At 33.8% G+C, this 16,892-nt stretch overlaps 4 protein-coding genes across 5 annotated transcripts; 2 read left to right on the top strand and 2 right to left on the bottom strand.

Annotated features, from left to right (window-relative positions):
- Nucleotides 1-140: 140 nt before the first annotated feature.
- LOC105193157 lies at nucleotides 141-2,149 on the top strand. Its single transcript, XM_011157509.3, has 2 exons — nucleotides 141-383; nucleotides 846-2,149. The coding sequence occupies exon 2, from the start codon at nucleotides 910-912 to the stop codon at nucleotides 2,041-2,043; it is 1,134 nt and encodes a 377-aa protein (XP_011155811.1). The 5' UTR covers nucleotides 141-383; nucleotides 846-909; the 3' UTR covers nucleotides 2,044-2,149.
- Nucleotides 2,150-2,412: 263 nt separating this feature from the next.
- On the bottom strand, nucleotides 2,413-8,775 carry LOC105193161 (oxysterol-binding protein-related protein 9). The gene is made up of 13 exons (XM_011157517.3): nucleotides 8,462-8,775; nucleotides 8,124-8,339; nucleotides 7,765-7,989; nucleotides 7,611-7,686; nucleotides 7,215-7,304; nucleotides 7,010-7,127; nucleotides 6,708-6,817; nucleotides 5,289-5,318; nucleotides 5,042-5,204; nucleotides 4,189-4,463; nucleotides 3,706-4,100; nucleotides 3,278-3,505; nucleotides 2,413-3,201 (listed from the first exon to the last, which is right to left on the bottom strand). The coding sequence occupies exons 1-13, from the start codon at nucleotides 8,567-8,569 to the stop codon at nucleotides 3,109-3,111; spliced, it is 2,127 nt and encodes a 708-aa protein (XP_011155819.1). The 5' UTR covers nucleotides 8,570-8,775; the 3' UTR covers nucleotides 2,413-3,108.
- On the top strand, nucleotides 8,316-14,360 carry LOC105193160 (WD repeat-containing protein CG11141). Of its 2 annotated transcripts, XM_011157516.3 has the most exons (11): nucleotides 8,316-8,451; nucleotides 9,516-9,929; nucleotides 10,273-10,502; nucleotides 10,592-10,747; nucleotides 10,828-10,959; nucleotides 11,048-11,208; nucleotides 11,308-11,443; nucleotides 11,517-11,817; nucleotides 11,909-12,071; nucleotides 12,186-13,045; nucleotides 13,132-14,360. In XM_011157516.3, exons 3-11 carry the CDS (start codon nucleotides 10,278-10,280, stop codon nucleotides 13,197-13,199), a joined length of 2,202 nt encoding a protein of 733 aa, XP_011155818.1. In that variant the 5' UTR covers nucleotides 8,316-8,451; nucleotides 9,516-9,929; nucleotides 10,273-10,277; the 3' UTR covers nucleotides 13,200-14,360. The 2 variants fall into 2 exon arrangements, with proteins under 2 accessions (XP_011155818.1, XP_011155816.1); XM_011157514.3 differs by lacking the exon at nucleotides 8,316-8,451 and having other exon boundaries at nucleotides 9,408-9,929.
- On the bottom strand, nucleotides 14,349-15,781 carry LOC105193164 (ATP synthase subunit O, mitochondrial). The gene is made up of 4 exons (XM_011157522.3): nucleotides 15,624-15,781; nucleotides 15,352-15,396; nucleotides 15,067-15,177; nucleotides 14,349-14,984 (listed from the first exon to the last, which is right to left on the bottom strand). Exons 1-4 carry the CDS (start codon nucleotides 15,648-15,650, stop codon nucleotides 14,538-14,540), a joined length of 630 nt encoding a protein of 209 aa, XP_011155824.1. The 5' UTR covers nucleotides 15,651-15,781; the 3' UTR covers nucleotides 14,349-14,537.
- Between the last annotated feature and the right edge of the window lie 1,111 nt (nucleotides 15,782-16,892).

Below are 16,892 nucleotides of genomic sequence, written 5' to 3'. Positions count from 1 at the left end.
AGTATCTTCAAGCCTAGACAATCATGATTTTACGTACATTTCCTTCTTGTGTTCTCGACAAACCCTCAATACTGCTCAATACGCCAAGACTCCAACGAGCGACTCCAGCAGGTAGGCACTGACCAGCGCGAAATGTGATTGGTGTCACTCGACTCCGGTCCGACAATTTGATCTGAGGGCAGCGCTACCTGAGAAAGTGGTCCAGAAAAACTGAAAAAAAGAATTTGTGGACGCGAGTCAATTTGTGAACGAAAGCCACCGGATAGATTTCTCTCTGCTGTGATCTTGCGAAAAAATATATTTATGTAAACTTTTTCTGGGAGCATTGGTACTTTCATAACCTCGTGCTTTCCATTGCCAAACACGTGTGGCAAGATGTATCAGTGAGTACTTTTTATCAAATTGTATTATAAATAGCTCACATTACTGATTATTGTATACTTATTATATTATTTATTATATTTGTTATATTATGAACTTACCGTAGCAGAGTAAGCATTTATATTTAATAAACGTTTAAAAAATATTAAAACTGATATGCATTTTTATAAAAACATCTTTAACATCTGTTTAACATTTATTAAGATGTCTGTATCAAACTGTCTCATATAAAAACAGTATTTTAAATTATTTTAAAAAAACATTAAAATAAACATTCTAAGGTCTTATTAAACGTTTGTATAACATTTATTAAATAAACTTTAAAAGCGTATCAAATTTTAAACATTTAAGTTAAATGTTTAAAATTGATTTTGAATCTGTGTATTGAGCATTTTATACAGATATTAAATATATGTAATATATAACTAATACACAATTATATTTTTCTTATATTGCATTTCCAGAACAATGGAAAGATGTATTACTACTCCATAATAATGAGGTTTTATCACGAAATAATATAAAGTTATGGAGCTTATAACGTTAGAGCTCAGACCACGCTTGCAATCCTGCAACGTATTTATTTCTGTGAAAAAAGACCTCTGCTTAAAAGATGTCCAAATCAAACTTCTGGAGAGTAACATAGTATTAATACTCGAGAATTGTAGTATGAATTTCTTATTGCCATCTGTAAGAGTTATACCTACCTCCTTGTCCACATTGAATATAATAAGCAACTGGATCTGCTTTCGTCTACAAACTGCACCATTGGAATCCACATTCGGGTCTTTCAGTAGAGAAGTGATAACAAACTCGAACAGATCGATCCGATCGAGTACTTACTCACAGCCTATTTTAAACGATATCAAATTACTGTTTGAAACATCAAAATGTATTATATTGTGCGCCTGTTGCAAAAATGTTATCTCGAAGTCAATTAGCTTTAAGAGATTTCTGCCTTTACCCGATACAGAGTATGATCCTGACGAGTGGTTTTGCTGTAAACATAACTGTAACGCCGTCTCAAATAATGTGCAGCCACAGGAATCTGATTACTTATACGGCTCTTGCTTTTCTGTATTGCATGAAAATATTTTCAGAAACAATACATGTATAGATAATAAAACGTTGACCTGCAATAAATGTTTGTTGCATATAGGAACGTTTCATGCGTATAATTTATTCAAGATATGGAATTGTTGCGTAGATTATAAGCCACAGAATAACGCATTGTCTACCGTGAATGCTACTAATCCGCTCAGTGATTTTTTAATTCTCGTAAAGGATTCGCTGAGTGAGATTCTAGGAGAAGAAATTGTTTTGCAAACATCTGTTGGCAAACAGACTCATCGTCTTCTGATAAAACCAATGGACTGCAAATTAAATTTAATTACAGAGCCCGATCACAGAACGGTCTGTGATACTGATATTATATCCTTACAACAGAAATGTGCTGCCAAAGTTTTATACAAGTATGAGACAAATATAGTTAGTATTCTTACTAGTTATTTTAATGTTAAATATCACGAGGTAGGTTTGCCCATAATAGAAGCTGGATTAAATTATTTGTTATCATCGACAAAACGATTGCCGCATATTTATAGAACTGCTGTTACAGGCTATTTTCTCGGTTATGTCGTTTTACAAGAAATCATTAACTAAATATCATAACTTATTGTCTAACAATGTTAATTTTTATATTGCATATATTTTGTACACCCATTTTTATACATAATAAAAAGAATTGATTGTCTATATTTCTCATAAATAAACATGATGTAATAAAATAACCCATTAGACATTTAAATAATTCAAAAATTTTTAAAAATGTCAACAAGATCTAAAAGACATGTTTAATTTTTCTGTTCAATTTCTATAACAAAACCTCTATTAAAAAAGAACTTGTAATAATACTTATTTCATAAATACAACTTGAGAGATTAATTTGAGCCAGAAAAAAAATGTGTCATAGCTGAAAAACGAATATACGAAAAACCTTGTACTCACAAATAAAATACAAGTGTGTCATTAATCGTTTGGTGCATGGGAAATGTAATAAGTTTATTTTAGAAATCTATAATTATGGAATGCGAGCCATTCCTTACATGTTAGAGATCTATATCTGCCAATGAGAAATCCGAGATTGCGCAAAAATAATTAATTCTATAATTAGAATATCATTTACGTCCACTAGTGACATCGTAAAACAACTTTTTGTATACAATATATGGCATGCAATCTATACAATCTATGATGTATAACAGGTTTGCGTAAATTGTACATATAATTTCTTTTCTCATAAGAAATTACAGCGTCAATAAACATTATATATATAAAAGACTTCACATACGTACACATATTTCAAATGTGGAGATATAATAAAAGCTTACGACCGTGTGAAATTATTTCAAGGATAAAAAAAGAAGATACAATTTTATATCATAAAAATTCATATTCTATTATTGACAAAATATTTTTATTAAACGACTTAAAACGTGTAATAAGAAAAGTAAAATAGGTGATAATATTTCGTTACCTCTTTCCCGATTAAACTAAGAGTGGTTCATATAATTGCGCATAAAAATATTTGCGGAAATCATTCAAGTAAAAGTTGCATATCTTCTAAATTAAGCCTGATATTATAATTCTTACAGGCAGTAGGCCACGATTTCTCATCTAATATTGTGCTGCATCTAAAATTGTCACTTAACACGCATGTATGCACAGTTAAGTAACATTCGCTTGATCGCTAGAACTGTATATTCTGTCTACAAGAGGTCTTATGTACACCCAGTCACCATCTTTGGTTTCCTTAAAAAGCTGTTCAACAAAGGAAAGGAAACATGATTGGTGATAATTGTATATGATAGATGAATGAAAAGAATCGTTCGCTTACTTTCGTCTGCCACGTTGCGTTGTTCTCTTTTCGAAGCCGCGCTTCTTCTCGTTGTTTTTGCTCAATTGTGCATTTTGCCGCCGAAGCTTTATCCATGTCGTTAATACGTAGGCCAACTGTCACATCACGCCAAACTCTTCGAGATTCGCATTCATCTTGCTCGCATATTGTTTTAACCAGTTTTCTCTCCGTATTAAGTTCTCTCACATCAGCAAAAATTTCACTCTTCTGTAAAAAATAAAAAAAAAACATTACAAAACATTCATTTATAACAATAAAATTTTGCATTTATGAATGATTATATAATACGTATTAATAGTTGTTATTCACAGTGGTTCGCCACTGTGGTTACCACATAAAACATGCAAATACTAATTACGGCGATGTTTAACGTAATTAACGTTATGTTAACCAATGTTTCAACTCACACCATCCGATGTCTTCGCTTCCATCGCCCCGCTCCATTCCCCATTTATAATAAGAAATGGCTTTTTATCTCCCGCTTGGAAAGCTTGACACGTAATTCGATTTCGTTTACCACCATAAAAGGGTTTTGTTAAAAATTCTACCGTCGCTTGATAACCAGTTTGTATGCAATTTATCGTCACAGTTCCTCCCAGTTCTATCCATGGTATTGTGAAGATAGATCTGCCGTAACCGTTAGGGAAAGTTAAAACATATTCCTCTCCGTGCTGCAGCACATTCACCCAACCCTTTCCCACATTGTGTACTCCTATACTTAAACCCAAGAACTTGCTTTTCGTCCAAACGTGAGCTCCAAAACTAATCTTTTTTCCGACATGCTCGGCGTAAAATGCACTAACTGTAATCAAACAATACAATAAATATATAAACTACTTTGTACAATACAATCGATTAGATAAAAAAATAATAAAATTGTTTTCACATACCTGGCGGATGGTGAGAGACTTGTTCAGCTACGAAAGAAAGTTGATTTTCTTTGCACCAGGGTACAGGACCATCCGCTACGAGTCTACTACTAGAATCTGCAGCGTTATCAGAAAAAGTAGCGTTGGGTATGTTCCAATGACACCGAAAAATTTCACCTAATACAGGATTATATGGCTTCTTAGCCACACCAGATTTACGCCCAGCGTGAAAACTGCACAAGTACCAACGAATTACTTGCACCATTCTCTCTCGAGGTGTAGGCATATCTGCAATGCTAATTCAAGAAAATTGTGTTAGCTCCAAAAACTTATTATAAGATACTTATACAATAAGTATCTTATAATAAGAAAACTTATTATACAATACTGTAAAAAAAGTTTGATATTTTTTCAATATTTTTGTACTTTAAAATGCTGATAAAACATTATTGAACAAAAATTAATAAAGAATTATTTTAAAATAGGTTTTCTAAATTTTAAAATGCTTTTCTGAAAAACCTGATGCAATAATATCACAATAACATTGCACTTTTTTTGTAAACTTTATTTCTTATAAAATACTTTTTAACTTTAAAATTAAAGGGTTTATAAAAAAGAGAAAAAAATGTTAGTTATAATGCGGTCAATTCACATATTTTTCAAAAATTTTTAGACTTTTTATATTTAACTTTTCATTTTAAAAAATGTGAAAAAATTGTAAGCGTTTCCAAACTTTTAGTAATGTATGTTAAAATAGATACAATAATATTATATGTGTATATATATATAGATATATATATATATATATATATATATATATATATATATATATATATATATATATCAAACAGTCAAACTAGCTAATTGTAAATACCTTACAAATTGATCGGGATGTGCAAAGTAATCTGCATACATTTCAAGAAGTGACCTGCGTTCTAAGATAAATGTTGGTAAGACAACCCTCGTCAAGTCCATCCCAATCTTCACTTGGGACAGAAGATGAGACACGACCGAACCATGACTCTCCATGGAATCCACTGTAGATAGTAAAAGAAAAGAAAATGTCAGTATGCAGAATTATTTCCTACAATATCTTATGCTTAATAACACACACTACGTACTTTCTGTTTCGCTTTCTTCTTCGTAAAGAGCTGCAACAGATATAAATTCATACTTTAAAGTATAATAAATACAATGCATTTTATATTTTACCGATTTTAGCGCATAGGTCTTCGCGGCAAAGTACGGGTTTATAGAGGTAATATTCAGGAATTGCAAGAACTTAACCTGAATTTTTTATCGCATCTATACCCGTTGCGTAGAGAACTTACGACTTGAAGTTATGTCCAACATATTGTCTGGCTAAGGTAGACCAATTAGTATCCATTCCTAAGCTCCTTATTCCCAGGGAATTGTGCTCTATTAACGCAAAGTACTTCGTCGGACGCTTTGATTTATGGATAGACGGAGGAACATAAAGTTCCACCGAAATTTCCTCTCTTTACTCATCATGTCAATAGTGGTCAATGAAACATTCTCTCTTTTCTACTTATTCACTACTTCGAAAAAGACACGGAAACATTCGCGAATGTGACCGCTCGCGAAACGTCAACTTATATGTCAAAGAGTGGTGCTCACGATCGCAGAAAGATCAATAATGGTCGCGGTAGATAAAACAGACAGGTAAAATACTGCATTATCAACAATGGGACGTGGTATCGCAAAGTTGAACGACTACAAGCAATTAAATTTATATTATTTTTGCATATAGATGCGCGAGAGATATTCCTTAAATCACAGATATCTCTACCTTATCTCGCCACTTAAGTCTTTATGTAACATACTCAAATGTATGCCACAAAAATTCTAGCTTGATTAAAAATCATTTGTATATTAAAAAAAACTTTTTGCTTCTTGAATCAGCGTACTTACCTTCCATTTCCTGCCAACGTCAATAAGAAAAAGAAATTGTATAGGCTTGTATCTTACATAAATTATTTTGTGATTTTAAATTTGTCCATGCAATTATGTAAATGTTTGTAAATTTTAACTAGACACGTGGGTATTTCATACCTAAATTATTAAAAACCTTTATATTTTTTTAAATTTATTACGCTTAGCACATTTTTCCTTAAAAAAAGCAGCTAAAACGTTGCATACTTAGCAAGTCAAATTGTCAGGGAATGTGGACTGTATTCAGCAGAAAAAGCAATTTGATAAACGCGAAGCGTTTTTTATACTTTTAGATCTGAATTGAAACAGAGCAATTAAGATCTAAAAGTGTGATATAATCAGCGCAAAATGTTTACCAATTACTTTTTCTATTAAACTCAGAAAAAATAAATACCTACCTGTCTAGTTTCAGACAGCTAAATCTAAAGCATACTCAATTTTTGTAAGTATTGATATCTTTTTCAATTTTTTTTTTTCGATAAATATAATAATTGTTTCAGAAAAATTTTGTTCTAAAACATTAATGGAAAAATGCAATACTAACAAATAATAAAGCGGATAATAATAAAATCAAAGTAGTGACTCACCATCGTAATCTAATGATCCATCGCCTTTGATAGGCGGCAGTGGCGGTCCTTTGCGTTTATCTCCCGTGGCACTTTCCATTGATGAATGTAATCGCTCGTTATCAGAATATCTAAAAAAAATTTAAATTATTAATTCAATAATTTGTGTTATTGAATTTTATCAAATGATACATAAATTTAAGTTTTCTAATAAAATTGACCTAATAATATAAGAGTATTACGGTAAAGGCTGCACGTATAAAAGAGGTACAGACTAAAAAGATAACGGCTCTATTCTTATACAGAGATAAACTTATACTTGCAGCATAATATGATTCTGAACTGTTAGAGTTGGTATCTCGTCCGCGGCATCAAAGTAATCGTCGTCCTCGTCGGAAGACGAGTACGAAAACTGCGGCACTGGTAAATCTCTATCTACAACTAAAGATGCAAAAAAACTTCAGTAATTACCAAGATTGAAAAAATTTGTTTACTTAATATAGAATAAAAATTTTAAGCGATATTAACCGGTCGGTAATGTAGGTACTCTCGGTTCCATACACTCGGAGCCTAATTCGATGCCAGTTTGCACTGTCGCTTCTGGTGCTCCAGCTGCAACTAAAATTAAGTTTTTAAAAATATAGTTTTTCACAGGAGCAAGTGCAGTCGTAGAGAGATACAACGTTTCTCGATTAAAAAAGAATGAGTAATCTCTTTCTGTAATGTTTTTGAAGATAATCTCGAGCTTTATCTGTCTCTGATTTAATCGCTCTATCTTATTAGCATCTTATTTTTATCTAATTGTTATTTTTGATAAACTGTCTGAACAGTTTTTTAAAGCTAAACTGTCTTTGTATCGATTATAAAAATCATTCTCTTAAATAATAATCTTGTAATCAAGAAACATGATATGAAAAACCTTACCATGAGGAAGTGTGGGTGTAACATGTATAGAATTTGATGGTCCTCTGTACACTCCATTAACAGGTATCGCAGTGTTCTGGAAACATTATTTAAACATGCAAAATTAGAATTATAATAAAACAGTAAATATAATAAGAGAATAAATAATAAGAACCTTTGCAATTTGTAATTGGACAATGGTATGTTTAATGGAATTAAGCATGGCGTTGGCTTGTAACAGAACGGCAGAATACTTGTTCTGTTTTTCCTCATCTTCGGCAGCATTCTTTTTATCTTCAATCAGTTTGATCTGCTCGATCAGAAGTTGAAGGTAAACGTCGGCCTCAGCTACCTTGCGATCGAAGTCTTGCTTAGGTGGAGACTTTTTAGGGTCCCATCTCTACAACAATTAATTTCTCACGTTATACATTGAACGCTTTATGAAATTATCTTACTTGACGTTTTATCATGCAGCAAGGGATATAACAATTGTTTACGAATGTATGATATTTACGTGTGCCTTCACATACGTACTGTATGAGAGTGACGGAGTATCGTATCTTCCAGCGCACGAACCCAGCGTTCTCTTTCCTCGCCGTTGCGCGTTTGAAAATGAAACGTTTTTGGATCATCTTTGCAGGAGTTCGTCGTTATAGTGAACGTGCTGTCGTCCTCGTCATCGATGCCAATAATAGCACCTCGCAGTCGCACGCAACCGCGACGTGCGCCACGCATCATCTTCTCTTTGCTCTGAAGACGAGAAGTAAAGGGATTAAAGATAACCTAAAGACCGTTTTGGGAGAAACAAAACAAAGGATGCTAAACGCGCGACGCGAGAAAACAACCGAATCTGATGTATCAGGTATCCTTACCGTGTAGTATGACAGAAGACCCGCATTGTCATCCAAAACAAACCATCGATACTGCCACCCATTAACGACGTTTGTCCACTTGCTGAGTGAGCCCTCCATTGTCGACATACTTATTTTTGTTGCCTAGCCGGATCGGCTGGGATGGACTCCTACCGATTTTCGTGTATCTCACAACGCATTATCTCAGGAGAATCACGTAAAGTTCCGCGGAGTAACAGAATGTTATCGCGTCATTCTAATCTCGGGTAGAAATCCCTCGCGATCCGCGAATTGAGGCTCGATCCACACGCTGTAAAACTGTATGTCACGTTCTGACATTTCCGACGCACTTTCATGAAAAAATTTTTATCGTAAAGCAGTGTTCATAGGATCGTTGTCATCAACACAAATTATCCTAATTAATCGATTAAACTTATATATTAATTGATATTAAATTTAATTGTCAATTTCAAAATTTAAAACTGATTATGTACCTCTAATTTTTTAATTATTTTAAATAGAAAAAGAATTAATTATTAATATAAAATTTAAAAAGTAATATTTTTATATAAATGAATTATAATTTACAGAAAATGCACAAGAAGAAAACAAAATAATACGATCAATTGTAAGCAACGGCATATATAATTTGTATATAATTTGCTATATATAATTTAATAATAATACTTTATGCAACAAATAGTCAAGTTTTGAGTAAATTAATATATTTTTTAATTAAATTAAGTTAAAGTTAATGATTTATAAAATCAGTTTACGTTAAATTAACTTTTAAATTAAAAGTACAGCTAATGTAAGATTCGTGAATTTATAGTGAAAAATAAAGATATAATAGTTGATATGAATGAAAAATATTATCACAAAGATTTTTTGACAAATAATATACTTAATACAAAACGATTCTAGTTGAATAAAAATAGAATTTTAGCAGATAGTATATGTGCCACGTCACATTTACGTCACGTATACATCACATGCACGTTGATGTCAAGCGAATATTTCTTCATAGCATTATCGTATGAGGTTTAGCGATAGGTAGAAACATAAAAAATTGCAGGTGCAAGTGATGGGAACATAATAGAGGTGCTAGCTTTAGCTGCAGTAGGATACCTCAAGTAAGCTGCAGCTGCAAGTGCTGCAACCACCATGTAATTAATACAATCGTCATAACAAAGGATAGAAAAAGGGAAAGCGTGAGAGAGGGAGAGAGAGAGGAGACAGCATTCGGATGGAGGGCGCGTGTGTTTGGTGTTTTTCACATTTGCGTTTACTTGGAGATGACATATCGATAGGCACATATGCCGCACAGTGTACTACTGTACCCACGTAACCGCAAACGTTTATCCGTGATGAGACTCTCACATTGCATCGAAAAAGAGGAAACGTAGTTTAAAGGGAAACGAGGAAAAAAGAAAACGAGGAAGAGGAACGCCGGTTGATCTCCGCTTTCCAATCCACAACACAAGCGAAGGTACTTTCTACGTTACGTTGTGATAATTTTATTCAGAAAGGCTGTCTATCCGTGATTGTCATTAGTGATAATGCGACAATTAATTATCATACGCTAAGAAATTTTGAATAAAAACTATCGCTTTTTACATTAAATGTTATATCGTCACGTACAGCGGAAAATGTTAAGAATGCTTTTCACGTTAGCAACAAAATCTTTTGGAAAAACTCGTTTTCAAGATTGTAATGGCAGAACTTTAATTTTTAGTTAATTCTATTGAATTTTTTCTATAAAATATAATATAAAAATAATAAAATGAAATTAATTATTTAAGTATGGTACAATAATGTTATAATGTTTGTAGTGATAATGACAACACCAATGTGCGAGGATGGTGGACCATTGAGAGAATGGGCACCACTCGCCGTACTTCTGCAACAGATACCTGCCAAGATGCAAAATGGTATTTTCACACAAGATATCAGTTTTACTTGCATCGACGCTCTAACGGAGTTCATTGCCATTGGAACTAATCATGGGCTTGTTTATTGGTACAACAGAGAAAAGCAGGATCTGCAGAGACTACGTTGCGAGGTACTTGGAAAATTTCAGAAGCCTGTTTCTCCTTTAAACAAAATTATGCCTCAATTGATTTGATAGAATATCTTTCTTCCTTGTTCTAGAATGTAAACTCCAAAATCACAAGTGTGCAAGTGATTTCCACTGTTGATTATATGGTTGCAGCAGGCAATGAACATGGCGTTGTTACAGTTTTTCAAATTCCCAAAAATCCGCCAGATTCATTACCAAACAGTTTGAAACCAAAGCAGAAAAAACAGGTAAATTGTAAAAAAAACTTTATGTATGTATGATGTAGAGACATAATATATGAATGTCCCACTGTGTTATTTTTTACTAGGTGGAAAGGTACAGCATAAGTGGTTTGCATAATACTGCAGTGACGGCAGTGGAGTGGTCTAAAAATGGCATGAAATTGTTCAGTGGAGACAAAGATGGTTTAGTAGTTTTAACAGAAATTGATTTTTACATGGTAAGTAGATGTTTCTTCTAAATATTTACTTTTTTAATTTTTTCTCATAAATGAAAATATTTTTATATTTTGTACTATTCTTTTGTAGCATTTATCCAAATCATCGAAATTGTTGAACGAGAAATATTCCGTGGTACAGTTAAGCTATCAGCAGGGCTTGCTATTAGTCTCAACGACATTACGTACAATTCTAGTGAATAGAAATGAAAATGGGAAAGTGACACAAGTTGGCCAAAAAGAGCGTAAAACGTTAGCAACTTTATTCATTGTAACATAAATTAAAAAAATAATATTGCCAATATAATTTTTAACAGAAAATATAATAAAAATATAACTTTGTTGTTTTAGGTTAGGTAAGCTAGGGGCGGTATTTGGTTCTCGACAGAATTATGTGCAAGAACCGATAATTTATGCAAGTAGACCAGGATTACGTTTATGGCAAGCTGATAAGGTTGGGACTGTATTGAAAACGCTCATATTTAAGGTATCAAATTAACATATATACATTTGTATTGGATTATCATTATATTTTATCAAATTATGAATATTCTAAACAGGATGCAGTCAGATCAGGTCATACAGAAGTGGAGTTATTAAATCCAGCACCCGAAGGATCGAGAAAGAATCGTGGTGAACCTTCGTTTGGCATCGTGTTACCGTTTTGTGACGATTTATTAGTAACGTATTGTGATGACGTAGTCTATGTAGTAAATCCAAATACGATTGCAATAACATCGATTGTAAATGATTTACGGCGCGTTACCGACGTGGCCTGTACTAAAGACGAAATATTTATATTGGAAGGAGAAAGAAATATTTTACGAATTGCCTATTATCCGGAAAATGATATTTTTACAGGTAAGCATAATTGATGTTTTCAGGTTGTAATAAAATGAAAAATTGTATGCTGAATTGTTAAATTTTTTTTTTTTTTTATTTTTTTATACAGAAGAAACGAGGAAGACATTGGATCCTTTATTGTCATTCGCTGAATACAGTAAACCTGTTGCTAATGGTATACTAGAACTAACTTCAAAGTTGAAGGAAAGTAATATAGTGCCAGCTATTCCTTTTCCCAAAATCAATCCAACTAACATTATTCAATCTGTAGGGTAAGTAAAAGATTATTTTCAGAATAAATAAATGATATATGCTTTTATATATAAACTGCACATTAAAAATTAATTTTTAAAAAGTTTATCTAAAAGTGACAAATTAAATTTTAGCATTGTACCAACTGTTACTATTGGTACTGACGACAATGCAATTACAAACGCAGAGGAAGCTGTGGAAATACCGCCGATAGTTCCAATAGATTTAAATACTCCACTCATAGCCGATATTGATAAAATACCAGAATACAACGATAGTAACAGGATAAGAAACGCCGAAGATGTTAAGAGCAATGATCGCCGAGAGATATTTCAAAGAATTGGCCAGCAGGAATTTGAAGACGTTGTTTTTACGCCTGAGAGGAAGCAAAAAAAGTCTCGGAATAAAATAGTGAATGGCAGCGAGAGTGTCATAATGCCGGACAGCGCCGATCATTTATCGAGCAGTTTAAATAATGATCACATGAATGCCAATAAAACGACGACAACCCATTCTTCTTTAATGCAATTGAGTTTTGACGATGATTTTATGTTAAAGTCAGATCGAGATTTAGAAATGATTCAACGAGATGTAGAAAACAAGGAAAAACTGTTAGCAGATGTTCTAGATTTCGATTTGTCCAAATACATGACGAGCAGTCGAATTGATAGAGATGACTCGAGTATATCGAATAGTATAGATACTATAACGTGTATCAATTGTAACGTACATTCCGATAACGTGATGAACGGAGAAGAACTGATTGTGAACGAGGAGAATGAAAATATCGAGCAGAGTGATCACACGGGAACCGAATCAGGGGATGAGGATGTCAGTTATCGAACCGAATTAAAGAAGTTGGAAGATCTCGGAGAATGCAGAAAGACTCTCTTACAAAATAAGTTGGACAATACTTCACCAGCTGTTAATAATTTCATTGATATTCTACGAGAACCGCCCACGAATCGAGAAGAGTTAGAACACCAATTTAATGGTAGGTAATTAATGAAAAATAATTTAATCGAGAACATTTGTGTAGCTCGAGCTGTGGATAATTAGAAAGTATTCTTGTGCTTGCAGCTTTGGCAAAGGATTGCGCTGTATCCGCCATTCTCGAGGAGGAGGAAGATTGGGTTTTAGTTGACTAAACCCATCCTCGAGAATGATATACCATCAATTTTGTTTTGAGCAAAAATCGTACCTAGCAGTCACGTCGCGTCTTGTACATATGTCAATATATTATTAAAAACGTAATTAGAAAATTGCGTGATATACGTAAGAACGGCTTTGGAATAACGAGTAAATTCTTTTGCTACAAATTCTTTTTTTTCTGTAGCGTAACGTTTCATTAATCATGAAAAGATTTAACTTTTATTTTGTGATTAGCATTTGGTTATCAAATGTGTGTGGCATCAAATACTGAAATAAATTATTATCATGAAATAATATGTATTGCAATCCTGAGATATGCAATTATGATCATTCTCATTAGTAAACAAAATTGCATATCAAATATTATTGAAATTGGAGAATAACTAGTCACTGTTTGGATTTTAGTATAATTTTTTAAAATTATGTGTTATAAATTATTTATGGTAAATGTATATAATTTTTTAATTTAATATTTTGTGAAATATAGTTATATATATTATATTAATATAAAACCTAAGTTCGGAAATAACCTGAGTGATTTATAATTTGTTGAAATATATACAACGTAGTTATATTAGATGTTTTACTATTTTGGAAAAATGCTTAATACAATTCTCAGGTATATAATATTGTATTCTACACATATTTTGCATATTCAATGGTATTTTTATATGTCTTACATCTGTCACACAAAGATATACCATTGTTGTGGTGTATCATCATCATCATCTAATATTTTATTATTATATAAATTGCTACAAATTTTTTTCGACAAAAATTTTACAAGTCTACGTGACATTCAACATCAATACATTCTCATAATATAATTTTGTTAGCTTGTATCAGACAAATAGTGCTCTTTGAGACATTAGGCTTGACAGTGTTTGTTAACACTAGTATCCACTTATTGCTTGTTCGTTTCTAATTCTGTTTATGGAAGAGAAAAAAAACAGAAATATCATATAACATGCGAGAACCTTAGAGCCTCGTGTGGCTCTAAATATCACATATGTGCTGTTACTTCGCCATGCATTATTAGCACGCTGCAAAGTATGAAAAGTTAAATACGAACATTGTTACTGAACATTTATGTAACTGTATTAAATAATTAATGCTTTATCGACTATAAAAAATAAAATCACAGTTTTAAAGTTGAACTACATATGCTCATGTATATTTTCCTATCAACATATCCATACAATATAAAGAATAATCATCAGGCAATTTATAGATTTACTTGATTATACAGCTTTATTTCTGGCTGGTAATATACATGATACTCGAATATATATATATGAGTATGCAATAGATTACTTCATATCAGCTATGCTTCATTACGCTGGGGTTTCAATGAGGTCAGTATACATTTTAATTTTGCTAGCGACACTCATGTCTATGTATTTGTCACCTACCGACACTATCATACCACCAATGATGGAGGGATCCACTTTGGTGGTGAGCAAAATTGTTTGACCTTTCTTCATTAAACGCTTCAGCGTCGACTCCAGTTTTGACTTTGTGTCGGTATCAAGTGGATTCGCGGTAATCACCTCGCATACGACTTCCCCTCTGTTAGCAGCCATAATCAGCTTGTACGAATTAATGATCGCATTGAGTTTCGTCAATCGGCCGTTCTCCGCGAGCAACGTCAGCAGATTTCCAGTGGCTGGATTCATACTAACCTTGCTTCCAATGGCTTTGAAAGCTTCTACCTTATCTTTTCGCTTTATTGAAGGATTCTTTATAAAGTCTAGCAACGCAGTGTCTGTCTTTAAGAAACCCTGATTCAAATACAAAGTAAATTAATATAAAAAAAAGAACACCTGACACATGAGGTGTCATAACTTTTTGATATAATCATACCTGAAAATTGTTTAAATCCTTTTCCACCGCGTCCAAAGCCTTTTGCTTGGACGCGGCTGAGTAAAGAGCTGTGGCATACCTGCCTTCTAACCCAAAAACTTGAATTGGAGGCTGCAATAAAATAGGATAGATAATCAACACATATTTAAACAATTGTTTACAGTTTTTTTTAAATATTGTGAAGTAATCGCAGAGAAATTAAAACATGCAAGATGGAAGGAAATTAGGATTGATGAGCTTGTTATCTATCAAGAGCAGAAGTTGTCAATCGAAAAAATTAAATACCTTGACCAGTTGCTGTGCAGCAGTCGCCGTGGAAAAGGTACGTGTCTGGAAAAAAAAAAAAAATCACATTACTGACAAGTAGTCGAGACGAATAAGGTAAAATATCTAAATATCCAAACGTGTATGTGTGCAAGAGAACACAACAAATACATTTTAATTCACGTGAAAACACCCTTGTTCATGTAACTATTTTTAATCGCGAGGATTGATCGGAGCGATTTTAACTCTGGGACAATTCAGGAGCTTTATCACCTTAACGCATATTTACTCACAATTATTCTACCGACAGACATCTTCATGGGTCTCTCGCAGACGATCCAGGAGAAGCAAGGTATGGGTCTCACACAGCCACCATTATATAATGCGAGAGTGCGTAGACTGCGTAGGAATCGTACGGATCATATGTGAATACTGCAGCAAAATGTGCCGCCATGTCCGATGAGATTTCCGCGGCCGGGCGTCGGTACTTCTCATCGCGTACGCATCGAAACGTAAGCATAGAATTGTGCGTCCTAATTTAAAATCATCTTTGAAGGACCTGGTAATTACAGGGAGAAAGAAGGAGAGTTCGCGAAATTTGGGATTTTAATAACGGGCCACAAAAGCGTCATCGATTATAGGTTAGATTCGTAGTGGAGCGAGGTAATGAATTCCCTACAGAGTACGCGAGAAAATTGAGGATCGGGTTTGCAGCGCATCCGCGAGATGGCAGGACGGTCTACTTTCGAAAATCGCGTCGGCCATGGCGTCCACACTCACGGCGCGTTTCGAGTTCGAAATGCGGTTTCGCGTTTCTCGTTACATTTTAACGCGTGTGCTTGCGTTAATTACGAATCCGGGCGTGTGTTAATTAAACGTGGATGCAGAAAGAGACAAAAGGAGAAGGAGGAGGAGGAGGAGGAGATAGAAGATAGATGATAGAAGATAGAAGACGTAACGTTCTTCAGGTGAGTTTTCTCTTCGATTTTTCTTTCAGAAACTTTAACTCTGTCGAGGATTAGCGTCCTCGATTGGACTATATAACTGCGAAAGTTATATTTGTAACAACGCGCGGCTTGGTTCCGCCGAAATAAGCGACGGTTTATTTGTATTTAGCTGGGTCCCCGCTAGCCTCGCAATTCAAGAGCTAATATCAAGTTTGCTGCGCGTCCGCGAGATGGCGCTATGGTTTACTTTCGAAAGTCGCGTCGGTCACATTCGCGGCGCGTCTCGAGTTCGAAATGTGGTTTTGCGTTCTTCGTTACATGTTAATGCATGTGCTCGCGTTAATTATAAGTTCGCGCACATGTTAATTAAACGTGGATGCGGAAATGGAAAAAAGGAGGAGAAGAAGGAGGAGAAGGTGGAAAACGTAATCTTCTTTAGGTGAATCTTTTTCTCTCAGGTTTCCCTTTTCAGAAACTTTAACTCTGTCGAGGATTAGCGTCCTCGATTCCGCTGGACTATATAACTTTGCAAGTTATATTTGTAACAACGTGCGGCTTGTTTCCACCGAAATAAGCGACGTAGATAGTTTATTTGTATTTAACTGGGTCCCCGCC

The sequence above is a fragment of the Solenopsis invicta genome, chromosome 3 (assembly GCF_016802725.1).
Source record: "Solenopsis invicta isolate M01_SB chromosome 3, UNIL_Sinv_3.0, whole genome shotgun sequence".
NCBI classification, from domain to species: domain Eukaryota; kingdom Metazoa; phylum Arthropoda; class Insecta; order Hymenoptera; family Formicidae; genus Solenopsis; species Solenopsis invicta.
This window is presented reverse-complemented; position numbering and strand designations above follow the sequence as displayed.

Coding starts and splice junctions, on each gene's coding strand:
- LOC105193157 (XM_011157509.3), top strand. CDS start 910: ATGGAGCTTATAACGTTAGAGCTCAGACCACGCTTGCAATCCTGCAAC.
- LOC105193161 (XM_011157517.3), bottom strand. CDS start 8,569: ATGTCGACAATGGAGGGCTCACTCAGCAAGTGGACAAACGTCGTTAAT. Junction 7,305..7,610: donor TACACCCACACTTCCTCATG/GTAAGGTTTTTC, acceptor ACTTAATTTTAG/TTGCAGCTGGAGCACCAGAA. Junction 3,202..3,277: donor ACGCAACGTGGCAGACGAAA/GTAAGCGAACGA, acceptor TTTGTTGAACAG/CTTTTTAAGGAAACCAAAGA.
- LOC105193160 (XM_011157516.3), top strand. CDS start 10,278: ATGACAACACCAATGTGCGAGGATGGTGGACCATTGAGAGAATGGGCA. Junction 10,960..11,047: donor CAGAAATTGATTTTTACATG/GTAAGTAGATGT, acceptor ATTCTTTTGTAG/CATTTATCCAAATCATCGAA. Junction 13,046..13,131: donor GTTAGAACACCAATTTAATG/GTAGGTAATTAA, acceptor TTGTGCTTGCAG/CTTTGGCAAAGGATTGCGCT.
- LOC105193164 (XM_011157522.3), bottom strand. CDS start 15,650: ATGAAGATGTCTGTCGGTAGAATAATT. Junction 15,178..15,351: donor CTGCACAGCAACTGGTCAAG/GTATTTAATTTT, acceptor ATTTTATTGCAG/CCTCCAATTCAAGTTTTTGG. Junction 14,985..15,066: donor AGGATTTAAACAATTTTCAG/GTATGATTATAT, acceptor TATTTGAATCAG/GGTTTCTTAAAGACAGACAC.